Source organism: Alosa alosa, chromosome 17 (genome assembly GCF_017589495.1).
Source record: "Alosa alosa isolate M-15738 ecotype Scorff River chromosome 17, AALO_Geno_1.1, whole genome shotgun sequence".
NCBI classification, from domain to species: domain Eukaryota; kingdom Metazoa; phylum Chordata; class Actinopteri; order Clupeiformes; family Clupeidae; genus Alosa; species Alosa alosa.
Window position 1 is genome coordinate 24576929 of NC_063205.1, and position 13229 is coordinate 24590157.

Below are 13229 nucleotides of genomic sequence, written 5' to 3' on the forward strand. Positions count from 1 at the left end.
CAGCTCTGAACAGATACAGCTCTGGAAAAAACAAAGCGACCACTGACATTAACAGTCATATTCAAATTGTCCGTCAACTCATTCAAATGTCACTCAGCAACCGTAGGATGACATCAGAAAAATGTGCCGTGGTCTCTTAATTTTTTCCAGAGCTGTATATTAATTTTCCTTCTTAGAAATCCACCATGTCTCAGTTGAAGGCTTCAGTTAAACAGCTGTTGGCTTAAATCACATTACACATACACAGTCAATCTGTGACAATCAAATGGATAAATCCATGTAAAGAAAGGTCATGTACTGTATGTGGGTCACTCTTCCTCTTGACCAGTGAAGATGACCAGTTTAGCTCTGTTCTGTCAACAGGCTCATCTTCTCTTTACTTTTCATAGTGCAATACATTTCCGTGGATCATTGATTCAAAAACATAAAAAGCATTAAAAAAAAAAAAATCCTCAAAATGCTGGGCAAATGTGTGGCAAACATGTAGTGGCACATTCTAACCACAGGAGGTCAGTACAACCCCATAGAATAGAGATAAAATACACATTTCTGTTGAACAGTGAATCACACTTTACAGTTAAGAGGGGAGTCCAGTAGGCAGTCCTTGATTTCACCTGTAGAGTTTGCACTGGATGACTTCACAGTGGCCATTGTGTTACTCTATCTTGATGCATCTGTTAATGTCGGGAAAAAGATAAAACCACACTCTGACACACACACACAATCACCATCCCAACACTGACACAAATAAACACACACACACACACATAATCACTAGCATCAGTCCATCTTTATCATTGGCGTCCATTCACCCGGTCTCCTCCTCCCCCTTAGCTCCACTGCTCCAGCACAGGTAAGAACGGCAGGTCAGTGCTGCCCAGGTAGTACCGCCCTCCGTGCTGGAACACGTCGCTGATGGCCCAGGTGAGGGTTCCGTTCGGGTCATGCAGACTGTCCAGAACCTCAGCGTTTGGACCCAGCTCCAGAACCAGGCCGTATTTGGGCAGCAGCATGTTATACAAGCTCAGAGGAACCAGCTGGGGGATCAAAGAGAATGGAGAGAGTCAGCACTGAGAGCCAATTACAGGCTTTCATCATCCAAACAGGGAGAGACGGCCATGCCTTGTAGTGCTACAGGCCGTACATTTCATCATTTACCTGCTCAGTCAAGTGTCACCATCTTCAAAAGGGAGGCCCGTAATAGTGTGTTGTTGATGGTTATTAGTTACCATGACTGACTACATTCTTCCAAAAGTGCAACATTATTATAGTGGATGGAATCCACTATCTTGAAATCTCCTGGCTGCTTCTTATAACCTTTTCTTTTTATCTTTTCAAGAATGAATGCGACTCTAACCGCTTAACTTACAGACATGTTGAAATAACCGTTGTGTAGGTCTGGAGTCTGGAGAATCCCAAATATACAAACACACAATATACTCCTTTGCACTGTAGCTTGACTGTTATTCCTCATTTCCTCATCTCAAGTCGCTTCAGATAAACGCATCTGCTAAATGAATACATGTGAATTTACATGGACTGGAGGGGAGAAAGTTGCATCCTACCTTAGTCATGAAGCGCTTGACCGCGGGGTAGGGTCCGATGAGGTCCAGGAAAGGGGGCATGACTCGCCCACGGAAACGGATGGTGGTGATGCCCACCAGAAACGTGCCCCGGTCGCTAAGGCGGATGTTGTCAGGGTAACCGGGCATGTTGCTCATGAGGATGTCCTTGGTGCCGGCCTGAGGTCCCTTTAGCCAGTACCTGAGGAAGGGTACGTTTGCATCCTACGATCATCACTAGAGCCTTTAAAGCAGGGGTTTTCAACCACTTGTGGTCCGTGAGGACATTGCTGGTGGTCCCTGACCATGGATTCAGTAATGTAGCTGCAATGTGGGAATCAGTATTTTTATTCAGTGGTGGTCCTGGGGTTACGTAATTAGTCAGAATGGTGGTCCCTGGTCAACAATTAGTTGAAAACCCCTGCTTTAAGGCAACACGATGTAGTATAATTATTTTACCTCAAAATAATGAGGTCCATCACCCTGAGTGACCCTCACCTGAGGATGCGCCCGATGCTGGTCTCGGCCATCATGATGAAATCCTCATCGGGGGAGAGGGCGATGCCGTTGGGCATGTAGAGAGAGTCCAGCAGGGTCTGGACCCGGCCTGTCTCAGGCTCGTACGACAGGAGGCGGCCCAGGTGGTTCGTCTCAATCACCTGTGGGTTAGAATCACCACCATCATCATCCTCATCTGGTCCAGACGTGGACATCAACTGACTGAAATCACATTCAGTTCTGCATGTGTTATATGTGTTTCCGAGATGCTGTTTACTATACTACAAAAGCAATATCTTTCTATCTGGTATGAACAATTACACATTTTTGTTACTGCATGCAAAGTCAAAGTTACTGATATCAGATGCAAGTCACTTCTGAGATGGTGTTCTTTGCTGTACTACAAGTGCAATATTATTCTACATGGCATAAACGATAGGAAACATTTTTTACAGCACATCACCAACTAAACTGCCAAAAGACTCAGTTAGCTGTTGTGTGTTTTTCAAAGACTTTTGCCATTAACTAACTATTTGTACACCAAAACTCATTACTGGTATTTCTCATGAAAGGCTCTCTCGTTCTGCTAATGTGTTCAATAAAAAAACAACGTGGGCATTCAGAAATGTAGCTGAAAAATAAATGACATTATTGAGAAATGAAGAGCATTCTCTGGAGGCTTGTGAAAAGCTAGAGTGTTCCCAAGTGTTCTGGAACTGATTTGGGAACAGTGTATCCAGGCAACAACACAGGTCCTATTATCCATGTGAAAATACCTCTTTTACCTCGCTTCCCTCCTCTCTCTTTTCAGATGACCCTCTTCTATCACTGTACTCCTCAAACTGTCCACACACACTCACCCCCCCCCTCTCTTTCTCTTTCTCTCTCTCTCTCTCTCTCACACGCACACACACAAACGAATGGCAAGCAAATGTATTCAAATAAAAGCTGAAGGCTAAAAATTTCAACCACTTACAAAGAGCATGTATCCAAATGAAACTACTTCTGCACTTTTGGTAATGTCCATGGACCCTACCACCAGATCTATCAGCAGTGATGTCCTCTTGCTACACTCCCACCAGTGAAACAGTAGTTGCAAAAGCAAATAAAAGCACAAACTAACAACTTCACACTGTGTTGCTTCAGTGATATTACCTATGATACAATCACTGTGTGATTGTTTTGAAAACATTTGGGCCCAGTCGGTAAAAGCAGTGTAGGCCATATGTTAGACATCACTTGTGTTCAGCTAAATTTATAGCTAAAGTTATTGCTTGTAGTCTACTATCTTCTGCTGTGAGCAGATGGATAGCTAATATTACTGTTGAAAATCTCCTGTATTTTGGCATGTGATCTGAGGAAATCTCTCTTATTTACAAAGCTAAATGTTCACAGTTTGTCCGTTTGTTTGTTTGTCTTTACTCACCTCCAACTTGACATGCCTTCTTCCCCACCGACTGCTGGAGTCTGTGAAGAAGATGGTTCCATTCCGAGAGAGTTCCAGACCGTTCAGGAACGCGAATGGGATTCCGTCACAGCCTATGTTCAACACAATGCAAAACAAGAAAAGGACAACATGAGAAAATAACCAATTCCTATTACTGTAAAGCATGTCACGATATATCATTCACAAAATTAGAATACAGTAGATCTTGGCTATAGCCTAGAAATCTAGACGCACCCTAGCGGCAGCAAATTACATTTGCTTCCAGGGCTAGTCTAGTAACTCTCCGTTGGCTTGTGAGCTCGAAAAATTAAACTTCTATCAGGCCAATCAAATCGTGTATAGAGTCGTTAGGTGGGCTTAACATAATGATTGATGGCACTGGCAGAGTTGCAACGGTTTGGCTTGAATTCCCTGCTACTTGAAAACAAATAAGATGGATGTTGCTGTTGGCCAACAGTGTGACACGAGTTAAGCTTGTTTTAAGCTGGCAAAAGTTTGAACTAGCCAACTAGCTCCGCTGGTGGGAAAACGCTGTCCTATTGCGTGCTAAGGGAATTTGAAAGACAACCGAATATCCCGCCCCTCGGACTGAGCACTGCGAACGGTGAGTGCCCAGACCCTACATTTTAATGTGGGTCTGGCTGGTCAGGCTATCTTGGCTATGCAGCAATAACAAAATATTAGTGCATTCCTGGATCTACATCATGCTTCCTGCCAGGACTTTTGCCATGGTGCAAAGGACCCTAGGGTGAAATTACTCCGAACCATCGCTTTAAATGAGGTGTGTGTGGAGGGTCACTAACATGTGGTATAAATTTTATTCCACAATTACTCTCTCTCTTAAAGGTGCTGTAAGTGATGTTGGGTAACTTCACTTCTGTTGACGTTCAAACAAAACAGAGAGCTAGCTTGCTACTCCCTCCCCCTCCCACCCGTGCAATTGAAACTCTCCTAAACATGCATCTCGTTGGTGATTGGCTGGTACAGTTTGTTATGTTTTTATGGTCCAGACTGGACCACATTGTTTTTGTTGCCATTTTTGGAGCCTGGGCTGCCTACAGAGACCACATTTGTACAAGTTTTTACAGCGTATGCTGATGGTAAGGTGTTGTTTGCTGTATGTGACAAAAAATGTTTCATCTTAGAAACCATGTGACATCGCTTAGAGCACCTTTAAGAGGTGTGTGTGTGTGTGTGTGTGTGTCTGGTGCACGACCACTAGGGTCCCTCACCTTGTTTGTTGGACAGTAGCAGCGCTTTCTCTCCGTTCCTGGGGTCCACCCTGAACAAGCCAAGGTAGGAGTCAGCCACGATCAGCTGACCGCTGCCATCCAGTCGCACACCGTGGGGTCGACCACACACTGGCTCATAGTCCATACTGCTGCCTGTACACAGAACCGCATGCGACCAGTTTTAATATAAAGCAACTCTACATTATAAACAAACAAACAAACAAATGAATAAAAAAGTAAATGAATAAAAATACTTCACTTTTTTGTGCGTTTTACAAAAATAAATCAATGAAGAGCATAGGAATAATTCAGAATACTTCAAAAAGTTAAATTTCCTTTTTTTTCTCAACATTTTTGTCATCATCTGAGTTTCATATCAACAACTTTGGGTACCAGAGATTGCCTATTACTATTTACAGTCTGCTCTGCTTACTGCCTATATTAGCCATCTGCTCTGTTCCTCTGTTCCGTGTGTGTGTCTCCGTCCGTGTCCTCCTAATCCACCTGCTCTGCTCCAGTTGTGTGTGTGTCCATGTAGATGTCCTAATCCACCTGCTGTGCTCCAGGTGTGTGTGTGTGTGTGTGTGTGTGTGTCCGTGTGTCTGTGTGTCCATGTGTGTGTGTGTCCATGTAGATGTCCTAATCCACCTGCTGTGCTCCAGGTGTGTGTCTGTGTGTGTGAGTGTGCTCTAGGTAAACCAATGCAAATCGCCAGGAAACACTTGTCATGTCTGCACCAGATGGCCTGACTCTGCTAAACGATACGTAGGCAAATCCTGCCATTTTAACTGACATTTAAGACGCCATCTCGATCTCTATCTAACCGAATGTACTGTTCCTTTTCCTGCTCCTGTCGGGTTACATGTCTGTGAGTGACACTCAGAAATACTACGCAATTAATCAAATCATCATGACTTCCAACAATTATGAAAACATCATAATCAAAATATAATGATTATTTTGCAACAATTCTCTGGTTTTGTCGGGTAATAAATCCAGTGAACCCTGCTTGAAAACAAAAATGGATGATGTGCCCAAAATCAATGAGTAAATGTTTTGAATAATTGTGATTTCTATATTGGCCAAAATAATCATGGTTTAACTGGTCATTGAATTTTTGTCTATGATGACCTGCCAATATTGATAATTTGAGATCTGCAATAGTCCTTGCAGACACCATAAACATCCAATCCTATATTTACAGTATTTAATGTGCTGAGGATCATGCCATAGTTGATCATGACAACTTACTATGTTACATATGTTTACTTTTACTGTTACATATAAAAGCTTTGAATTTGTCTTTTAGTAAATGTCCAGTTTGTAATTGCAACTACAAGTTCTTTAAATCACATTTCCGGCAAAAAAAATAAAAAATGCTATTCATCTAACTGAAATACTATTGCTCATCACTTGATCATTTCTTTGCTCCCATTACAACCCAGTGGGATGGAACAACTTCTTAAAACCATATTTATAGAAAGAAGCCTAATTTCACAGCTTTTTTTCCAACGGGCTAGCAGCGACCAGTATGGATTAGGCGGTGATAAAGACATCGACAGACAACCTCTTGGAGGTGTCAGGGTCTCGGCCACAGAGCCGCATGATGCTTTGTGAATCACCTGACTGTGTCTAATACAGCCTGGCGGCAGCACAAAGGGACTCGCTCTGGCCAAGATACAAGTTTCAAGCCCCAAACCTTCATCAAAAAAGAAGGAGAGAGCGAGGGAGAGAGAGAAGAGAGAGAGAGATGAAAAAGAGAGGGAGACAGATAGAGAGAGATGGAGAGGAGAGAGAGGGAGAGACAAACAGACAGAGAAAGAAAGAGATAGAGAGTAAGATGGAGAAAGAGAGAGAGAGAGAGAGTAAAGGGGAATCTTCTGAAAGGTAAATCTTCCCCACAACAGAGTTATCGCTCAGAATCTACTAATTAGAACTCAACTGAGTACTAAATTACCCATCCTCCACACTGACAAATATGCTTTAGGGAAGTGTGTGTATGTGTGTGCGTGTGTGTGTGTCAGTGTGAGGTGTTTTTTTTTTATTTTGACCATGTGTGTGCATTCTGTGTACAGAAATATGTTTCTATATGTGTGCACTTCTCCATATGACACAATAGAGTTATGTCTGTCTGTGACTGAGGATGAGTAGTTAAAGTATATTATATGAGGTGTGCAAGATGATATAAAGAGGTGTTTTTGTTTGTAATGCTGACCGCATTCAGGGATGTTTTGTCCCATCTGCGTGATGAATGTCAGAGTGTCCTGATGAATCCTCCACAGTTTCCCATCCACTGTCCCGGTATAAAGATTCCCTACGAGGAAAACATAGAGCGGGCACTCATTACACAACAGGCAGTAAGCAGGCAGGAATAAAAAATAACTGCATTCATGGTGGTACCAAAGATCCTTTAGAACGCTTTCTCAACTGTCTCCGGTGGTCCGTCGTCACTGTAGATATATATCTATGGTTGTCACCGGTGTGACGTATGTTGGAAATTGAACGTTCTGAGGCAGGGATCACATTGGCCAGAGGCAAGCGTAACGCAACGCTCAGACCATAATAAGTTATATCTCGTTCCTATGGTAACACAAATGGTTTGCCTTAACTGACAATTGAATACGCTCGTGTTGCGCTTTGAAAGTTGAACTAAGTTCAACGCTCAGCTTGTTCAATGCTAGCATTACGCCAGCGCTGCCACCGTTCCGCTGCCGAACCATAGAGAACAATAGGAAACCTGCCACTTGCCGCTGGTCAATGTTATTCCCGCCTAAATAATATCTGGGTTCATTGAATTGCTTATAGATATCTCTAGGACTCTGAATTGGATATGGAATTTTAGAATCTTACATTGTTGCGGAACAGAATCTTCAGTTAGAATGTTCAAAACTCCCCTGCTGAGAGGTTCATAGACAGTCTATGGGGAGGTTAAGTCAAAGATCCTTGATTAATAGCTAAAAGTTGTTCTGTCATCACACAGATGCATTGTAACTCTGCAGCTCTGAGAATACTTAGGAATATCCTTTAGCATTTTTAATGGATATTCAAACATTTAAGGGTCGTTAAAACCAGGAACAATAACTATAAAAACTGTAACTATAACTGAGCATCCAGACTGACCAATGACAAGTCTTTCCTCATGTTGATGAATGTGATGCTTAAAATTCAATTCAATAAATATAATAAATAATGTGAATGTGATAGAGAATGAGAGAGAAAAACACAGACAGACCACCTAACCAATACAGAGAGGGAAGAACAGCGACGCACTTGCCCACACATGCAAACAGAAACACACACACACATACACACCATCTTGGTCAGCAGTAAAGGACTCAGGCCCCCTCAGTTGTCCAGCGAAGAGCTGGCGTCCCCTCTGGAGTCGAGTGTTGACAGCCAGGGGCCCCTCCAACGAGGGTGGGGGCCCCTCAAATCTGAACCAAAACAAAGCGATCAGATAATCCAATCAACAACCGTTGTAAACATTGCCTCATCAGAGATAAATGTTTAATCACTGACACTGACTCACTCATTCTCCATTTGATCATTAGCAATACTAGTGCCAAAAGAGAAGATGAGCAGACCGCTGGGTTAGGGATAAAGTCTATCTCTAGGCTACACGCCTTACAGAAGATGGATGGTGGTATGAAGATAGAATGTAGGCTTCCAATCCCCAAGAAAATCCTAACCTGAGTCTGAGATCTGAGTCTGTATACTTCCAGTTTGGAAGATGTTATTTCATTGTACAGGCTATAGATAGGCTTGCAACACATTCTCTTTGTTATTGAATTGTCTATTGAGCTGCCTCACCAAATGGTTAAAATAGGAAAATAAAAAAACTTAGCCTTTGCCTTTCCAAGTAACTGACTAAACTGATATGTTAAATAAATCCATATTACAGTAACATGCTAAAATGTTTGAAATATAACACAATAAAAAAAGGGCAAAAGAGAGGAAGTCCTGTGTTCCTATAGTAGGGCTATATATGACCTTTGAACCCAGCCTATGGCTGACCTCCCTGAACTCAACATTTAACAAGTAGCCTAGGTTACCTCTGCATTAGTATATTTTGATCCTGTGAGGGAAATTTGGTCTCTGCATTTAACCCAATCTGTGAATTAGTGAAACATAGCACACAGTGAGGTGAAGCACACACTAATCCTGGCGCAGTGAGCTGCCTGCAACCACAGCCGCGCTCGGGGAGCAGTGAGGGGTTAGGAGCCTTGCTCAAGGGCACTTCAGCTGTGGCCCACTGGTCGGGGCTCGAACCGGCAACCCTCCGGTTACAAGTCCAGAGTGCTAACCAGTGGGCCACGGCTGCCCCAAAATGGGATTAGATATTAATCCATGTATCCAAACCTTAATTATAAAAGATGTGTCCAAACTCGTCCAAAGGTTTGTCAGAGTACTGGTGAATAAAATGTAAGTTATTCTTGTTCTTATTTGCCACCAATCTTTTTTCCCTGTGGACTTACATGTATGGTTCCGGATCAATAGGAGAGGGTATGAGAAAGAGTCCAACCGCGACGGCCAGAAATGCCACCGCCACTGCTACAGCCCAGCGTCCAGCCCTGTTCACACACACACACACATATTATGCTCGCTCATAATCGGGTTCCAGCATTATATTAAGTAGATCTGTGCAAGACTTTCTCTCAAACTGAATTCGTATCTAGCATGAACTTAATAGTTCCGATAGCGTGTAGGCCTATACACCGAATCTATGAGTGGAAAAATGACAGTGGATTGAAGAGGACGCAATTAGGTAATCCATATTTCCTAGCAGTGTAATACATTCTGGGGATTTCTGCCCCTGGGGAATTGCTCTTCTTCCAATACAGGCGCCTTACTTAAAGGATGATCCCCCTCTCCAGATGCAGGATCATGTGTAGGCCGTACAGGCACGCTCTGAATAACAATTACTAATATTAGTTTTTAGGATAACATTAATAACAATTTGAATTTGCCAAGCACGCATCATGTCAAAAATCGACAAGCATATGCATGATCCGGTTTATGTTCAAGAACTGGAAAGCAAAAGGCTGGGCAGATTTAATAATATTTCCCATTTCAGACAAAGACAATAATTCATTTTCATAACGTGGGTACCCAACACAGTTGTCCTCTTACGCAAGCACGCTCAATGCAGATCATACAGTACAACCAGAGAATGTCTAATAATCCGTAGACGGGCTCTCGTAAACTTCCCGCCGCGTCTCGACCCCGCTTATTTAACTAGTCAACAACGCCGTCAAACTTACATAATTTCTTCTCTAAAACCTGGTCGTCCTCACTCCTGTTCGGCAGGTTCGTCTGGCGTCTGACAGTCTACACCGGCGGTGGTCTGGTGGCCATGCAAAAGTTGAACTCTGTTCTAGCCAGTGGTTCACTGGTTCTAGCTAACTTGCCGTCTTTCGCACCGGGGGTGGGGGTGAGAAGATCTAGTCGTGGGAGGGGCCGAGTCATTTCACTGTTTGAAGACATTAAGAAAGAGAGTTCACCTAGAGGACAAGAAAATTAACTAAAACAGATTGCCGTGGAAACGACTGGCGTCGCCAATACGGACATTATCTTCAATTTATGGTGCGCTTGCAGAAAGCAGGGGCAATGTTTAAAGATAAAAAATATTTCTGGATCAATGGCGTCCAATTCAGGGATAGATAGATTAACACATTTATGTAATTTCTTAAATATATGAGTAGCCTATCTTCTTCTATGCAATGAGGGCAAACCCGAATAACTCGTCTTTCCTTTTGGGTAAATTAGTCATGTTTTATGTTGGCCTACACTTTGACATTTTTAGTGCAGAAAATGCCTATGGACATCATAGTGCAATTCTGTGAGAAATTAACACGACCTGAGAATAAAGAATAATAGAATCGTTGAAACAGCGGAATTTATTATTATGCCTAAACCAAAAAATAATGGACAGAAAATTCTATTTTTTTTTTTAATCTGAAGTCTCAATTAGGCCCTTTATAAATATATATGTATTTACAAAATATAAAAAAATAAATAACAAAAATAATTTGCAAGTGTGGTTTTTTGTTTATATATTTGATACTTTGGGCATTACACACAATTTTTGTTTGTATCATATTTGATACTTTGGGCATTACACACAATTTGGGCAATAACAAGAACTTTGCCATCTCTAAGATCTTTGGATATCCATAACATTCAAATCTTTCTTTCTTTAAACAGCTGGCTTTTTCATCCTTTTCTTTCATTTTGAACTTCAAAAACTGTTTCTTTGTATAACATCTGCATCTTTGAACGTTGAAACGACAGTCTTTTCTTTCCTTTACTTTGCCAAATGGTAAGCAAGGAAACAGTTCCTGTTCTTGTTTAGGCAGAGGTGGACATTGCATTTTACACCGAACACATAGGAGAAGTGAGGAGTTTCTTTGCAGTGCTTGCACCTTTGTCGTGCCCAGGATGGGAAGTGGTCAACCCCATCTCTCCCAGCATCTGGAGGAACACTGCATAGTGGCCTCTTCCATGGTGGGAACACATTTTGTGATGGTGAGGAGTGTGGCGAAGGGGAATGTGATGGAGAGGAGTGTGGCGAAGGGGAATGTGATGGTGAGGAGTGTGGCGAAGGGGAATGTGATGGAGAGGACAGTGGCCTACCAAGTACCATCTCCTGATTTTCAAACTGTATTTGTACAGGGCAGAGAGCATATCCAAAAACTCAACACCACCCATAAATTTGTTGTAGGTCTCCACAAGGGCTGTTCTGGGAACCATAACGTATACGTCTTCCGATCCCAGTGTTTCACCTGACCTTGGGGAGTGATGTCCAAAAGTCCAATTTATATCTTCCACTTCATCATCTGTCTCTACAAGGCCCTGTATGTCGCTCAAATTGCCATCAAGAAAATTCAGGACATATTCAGTAGAGAACTTCCTTTTAGCCTTTTAGCCATCTATAAATTAGCCATAGATATTTATGAATTATGAATAAGAGTTATTTGTTGTGAAGATCACATTTCAATCTGTAAATTGTGTAATTGATTCATTAAAACACTGTATTATGGACTATGGAAGACATAATATACATATAACATCCAGAAAAAAATAACTATGCCCATTGAAAGATTTACCACTAAATACCTGCTGTATCAATTGTGATACAAACATTTTCTGCTCGATTTTACACCAAACTACATTTTACAATTTTTGGAAATTTTAAGTTTTTTGAACAAAGTCATTTTTAATCTTAAAATATTGATAAATATGTAAAGGTAAATCTCACCATAAAATTATCAAATTACCAATATCCTTGACCTTTACATAATCGGTAGGGTACTAATGAGATTCCACCATTTTGAATTTTAACAAACTACATGTCAGAATTGTTGTAGTGCAAAAGGTATCCAACAGGGGGCAGAGGACAAGTAATAGATTGTATACAACAGGGTTTTATGCAAAGTTTATATCTCATGGTGATGCAATGGGTCTCAGAAATGCATGTCTCAAATATGATACGCACAGCACTAAATTATGAAAAATAAATAATTACATGCCAGCAAAAAAGTTGGAACTGGAGCAGGTTTACCACGTGTTTCACATCTTCTTTTGACAACAGGCTATGTGGGAACTGAGCAGTTGCTGGAGTTTTGAGAATGATATTATTTAGGCCTACCATAGATGAAGAAAAAAAATCCCAAATTCTTCAGTTTCACGTTGAGGAGCATTATTCTTAATATCGCTGCATTTTGCCCACACAAGTTTTCAGTGATGAATGCATCCACCACATTTTTAATTATAAGACATCCTGCCTCTCTGGGATGCTCTTTTATATGCTCTGTCATGGTGCCAGTTAACATAATTAGTTGTGAAATGTTAATCCTTGTGTTTTCTTGCATTACACAACTTTTCCAACTTTTTGAAATGTGTTGCTGGCATCAAATTATATATTTTGCACAAAATAATGACGTGTCAGTTTCAACATGATCAAAGTTGTTCCAACTTTTTTGGAAACAACAATGTATTCTTTGTCAATCTATGCCTCTTTTCCTGCATATTGGTACATGGTTTATTGCATGTTGCATACATATTTATATTTTATCAAGAGGGCTATTATCTTCAGTAGATAATTGTTTGAATTTGAGGGAATCTTTAAAAAAAAAAAAAAAAAACTGTACTCTGCAGTTCTTTGTTGTACAATATAGGCCTGCTGAAACACAAAATACAAGAAAACACAGTATTAACATTTGAGCAAAATGTCAACTTTATTTAATGAACTCTGACCTTTGACACAAAAAGGCCACATTTTGGTAACATCTTAAAGTGAGTTACCTACAAAAATAAACCTGCATCAATCTGCACCGATATTCTAAAGAATAATACAGCGATATGAATGTCGCAAGCACTCCAGACAGAAGCAGAACGTCTCGATGCACCATCAACCAAGCAGACAGTACTCGAACCGATCAACATGCCAGAGGTGCAACATAGGCCAAACATGGGACATTATGACAAACA

The 13229-nt window shown here is 41.3% G+C and overlaps 1 protein-coding gene across 1 annotated transcript; it reads right to left on the minus strand.

Moving 5' to 3' along the window:
- On the minus strand, window positions 1–10161 carry zgc:194209 (uncharacterized protein LOC570908 homolog). Its single transcript, XM_048268251.1, has 9 exons — window positions 10001–10161; window positions 9215–9310; window positions 8052–8173; window positions 6955–7053; window positions 4740–4892; window positions 3487–3599; window positions 2061–2221; window positions 1566–1764; window positions 1–1037 (listed from the first exon to the last, which is right to left on the minus strand). Coding segments are annotated over exons 1-9 (1152 nt in total). The 5' UTR covers window positions 10003–10161; the 3' UTR covers window positions 1–830.
- Window positions 10162–13229: the final 3068 nt, after the last annotated feature.

What these genes read in the sequence shown, in the direction of transcription:
- zgc:194209 (XM_048268251.1), bottom strand. An exon ending in ATTGATCCGGAACCATACAT is followed by an intron (nt 8,174 to 9,214) that starts GTAAGTCCACAG and finishes GTTTTGGTTCAG; the next exon opens with ATTTGAGGGGCCCCCACCCT. An exon ending in CTTTACTGCTGACCAAGATG is followed by an intron (nt 7,054 to 8,051) that starts GTGTGTATGTGT and finishes TTTTCCTCGTAG; the next exon opens with GGAATCTTTATACCGGGACA.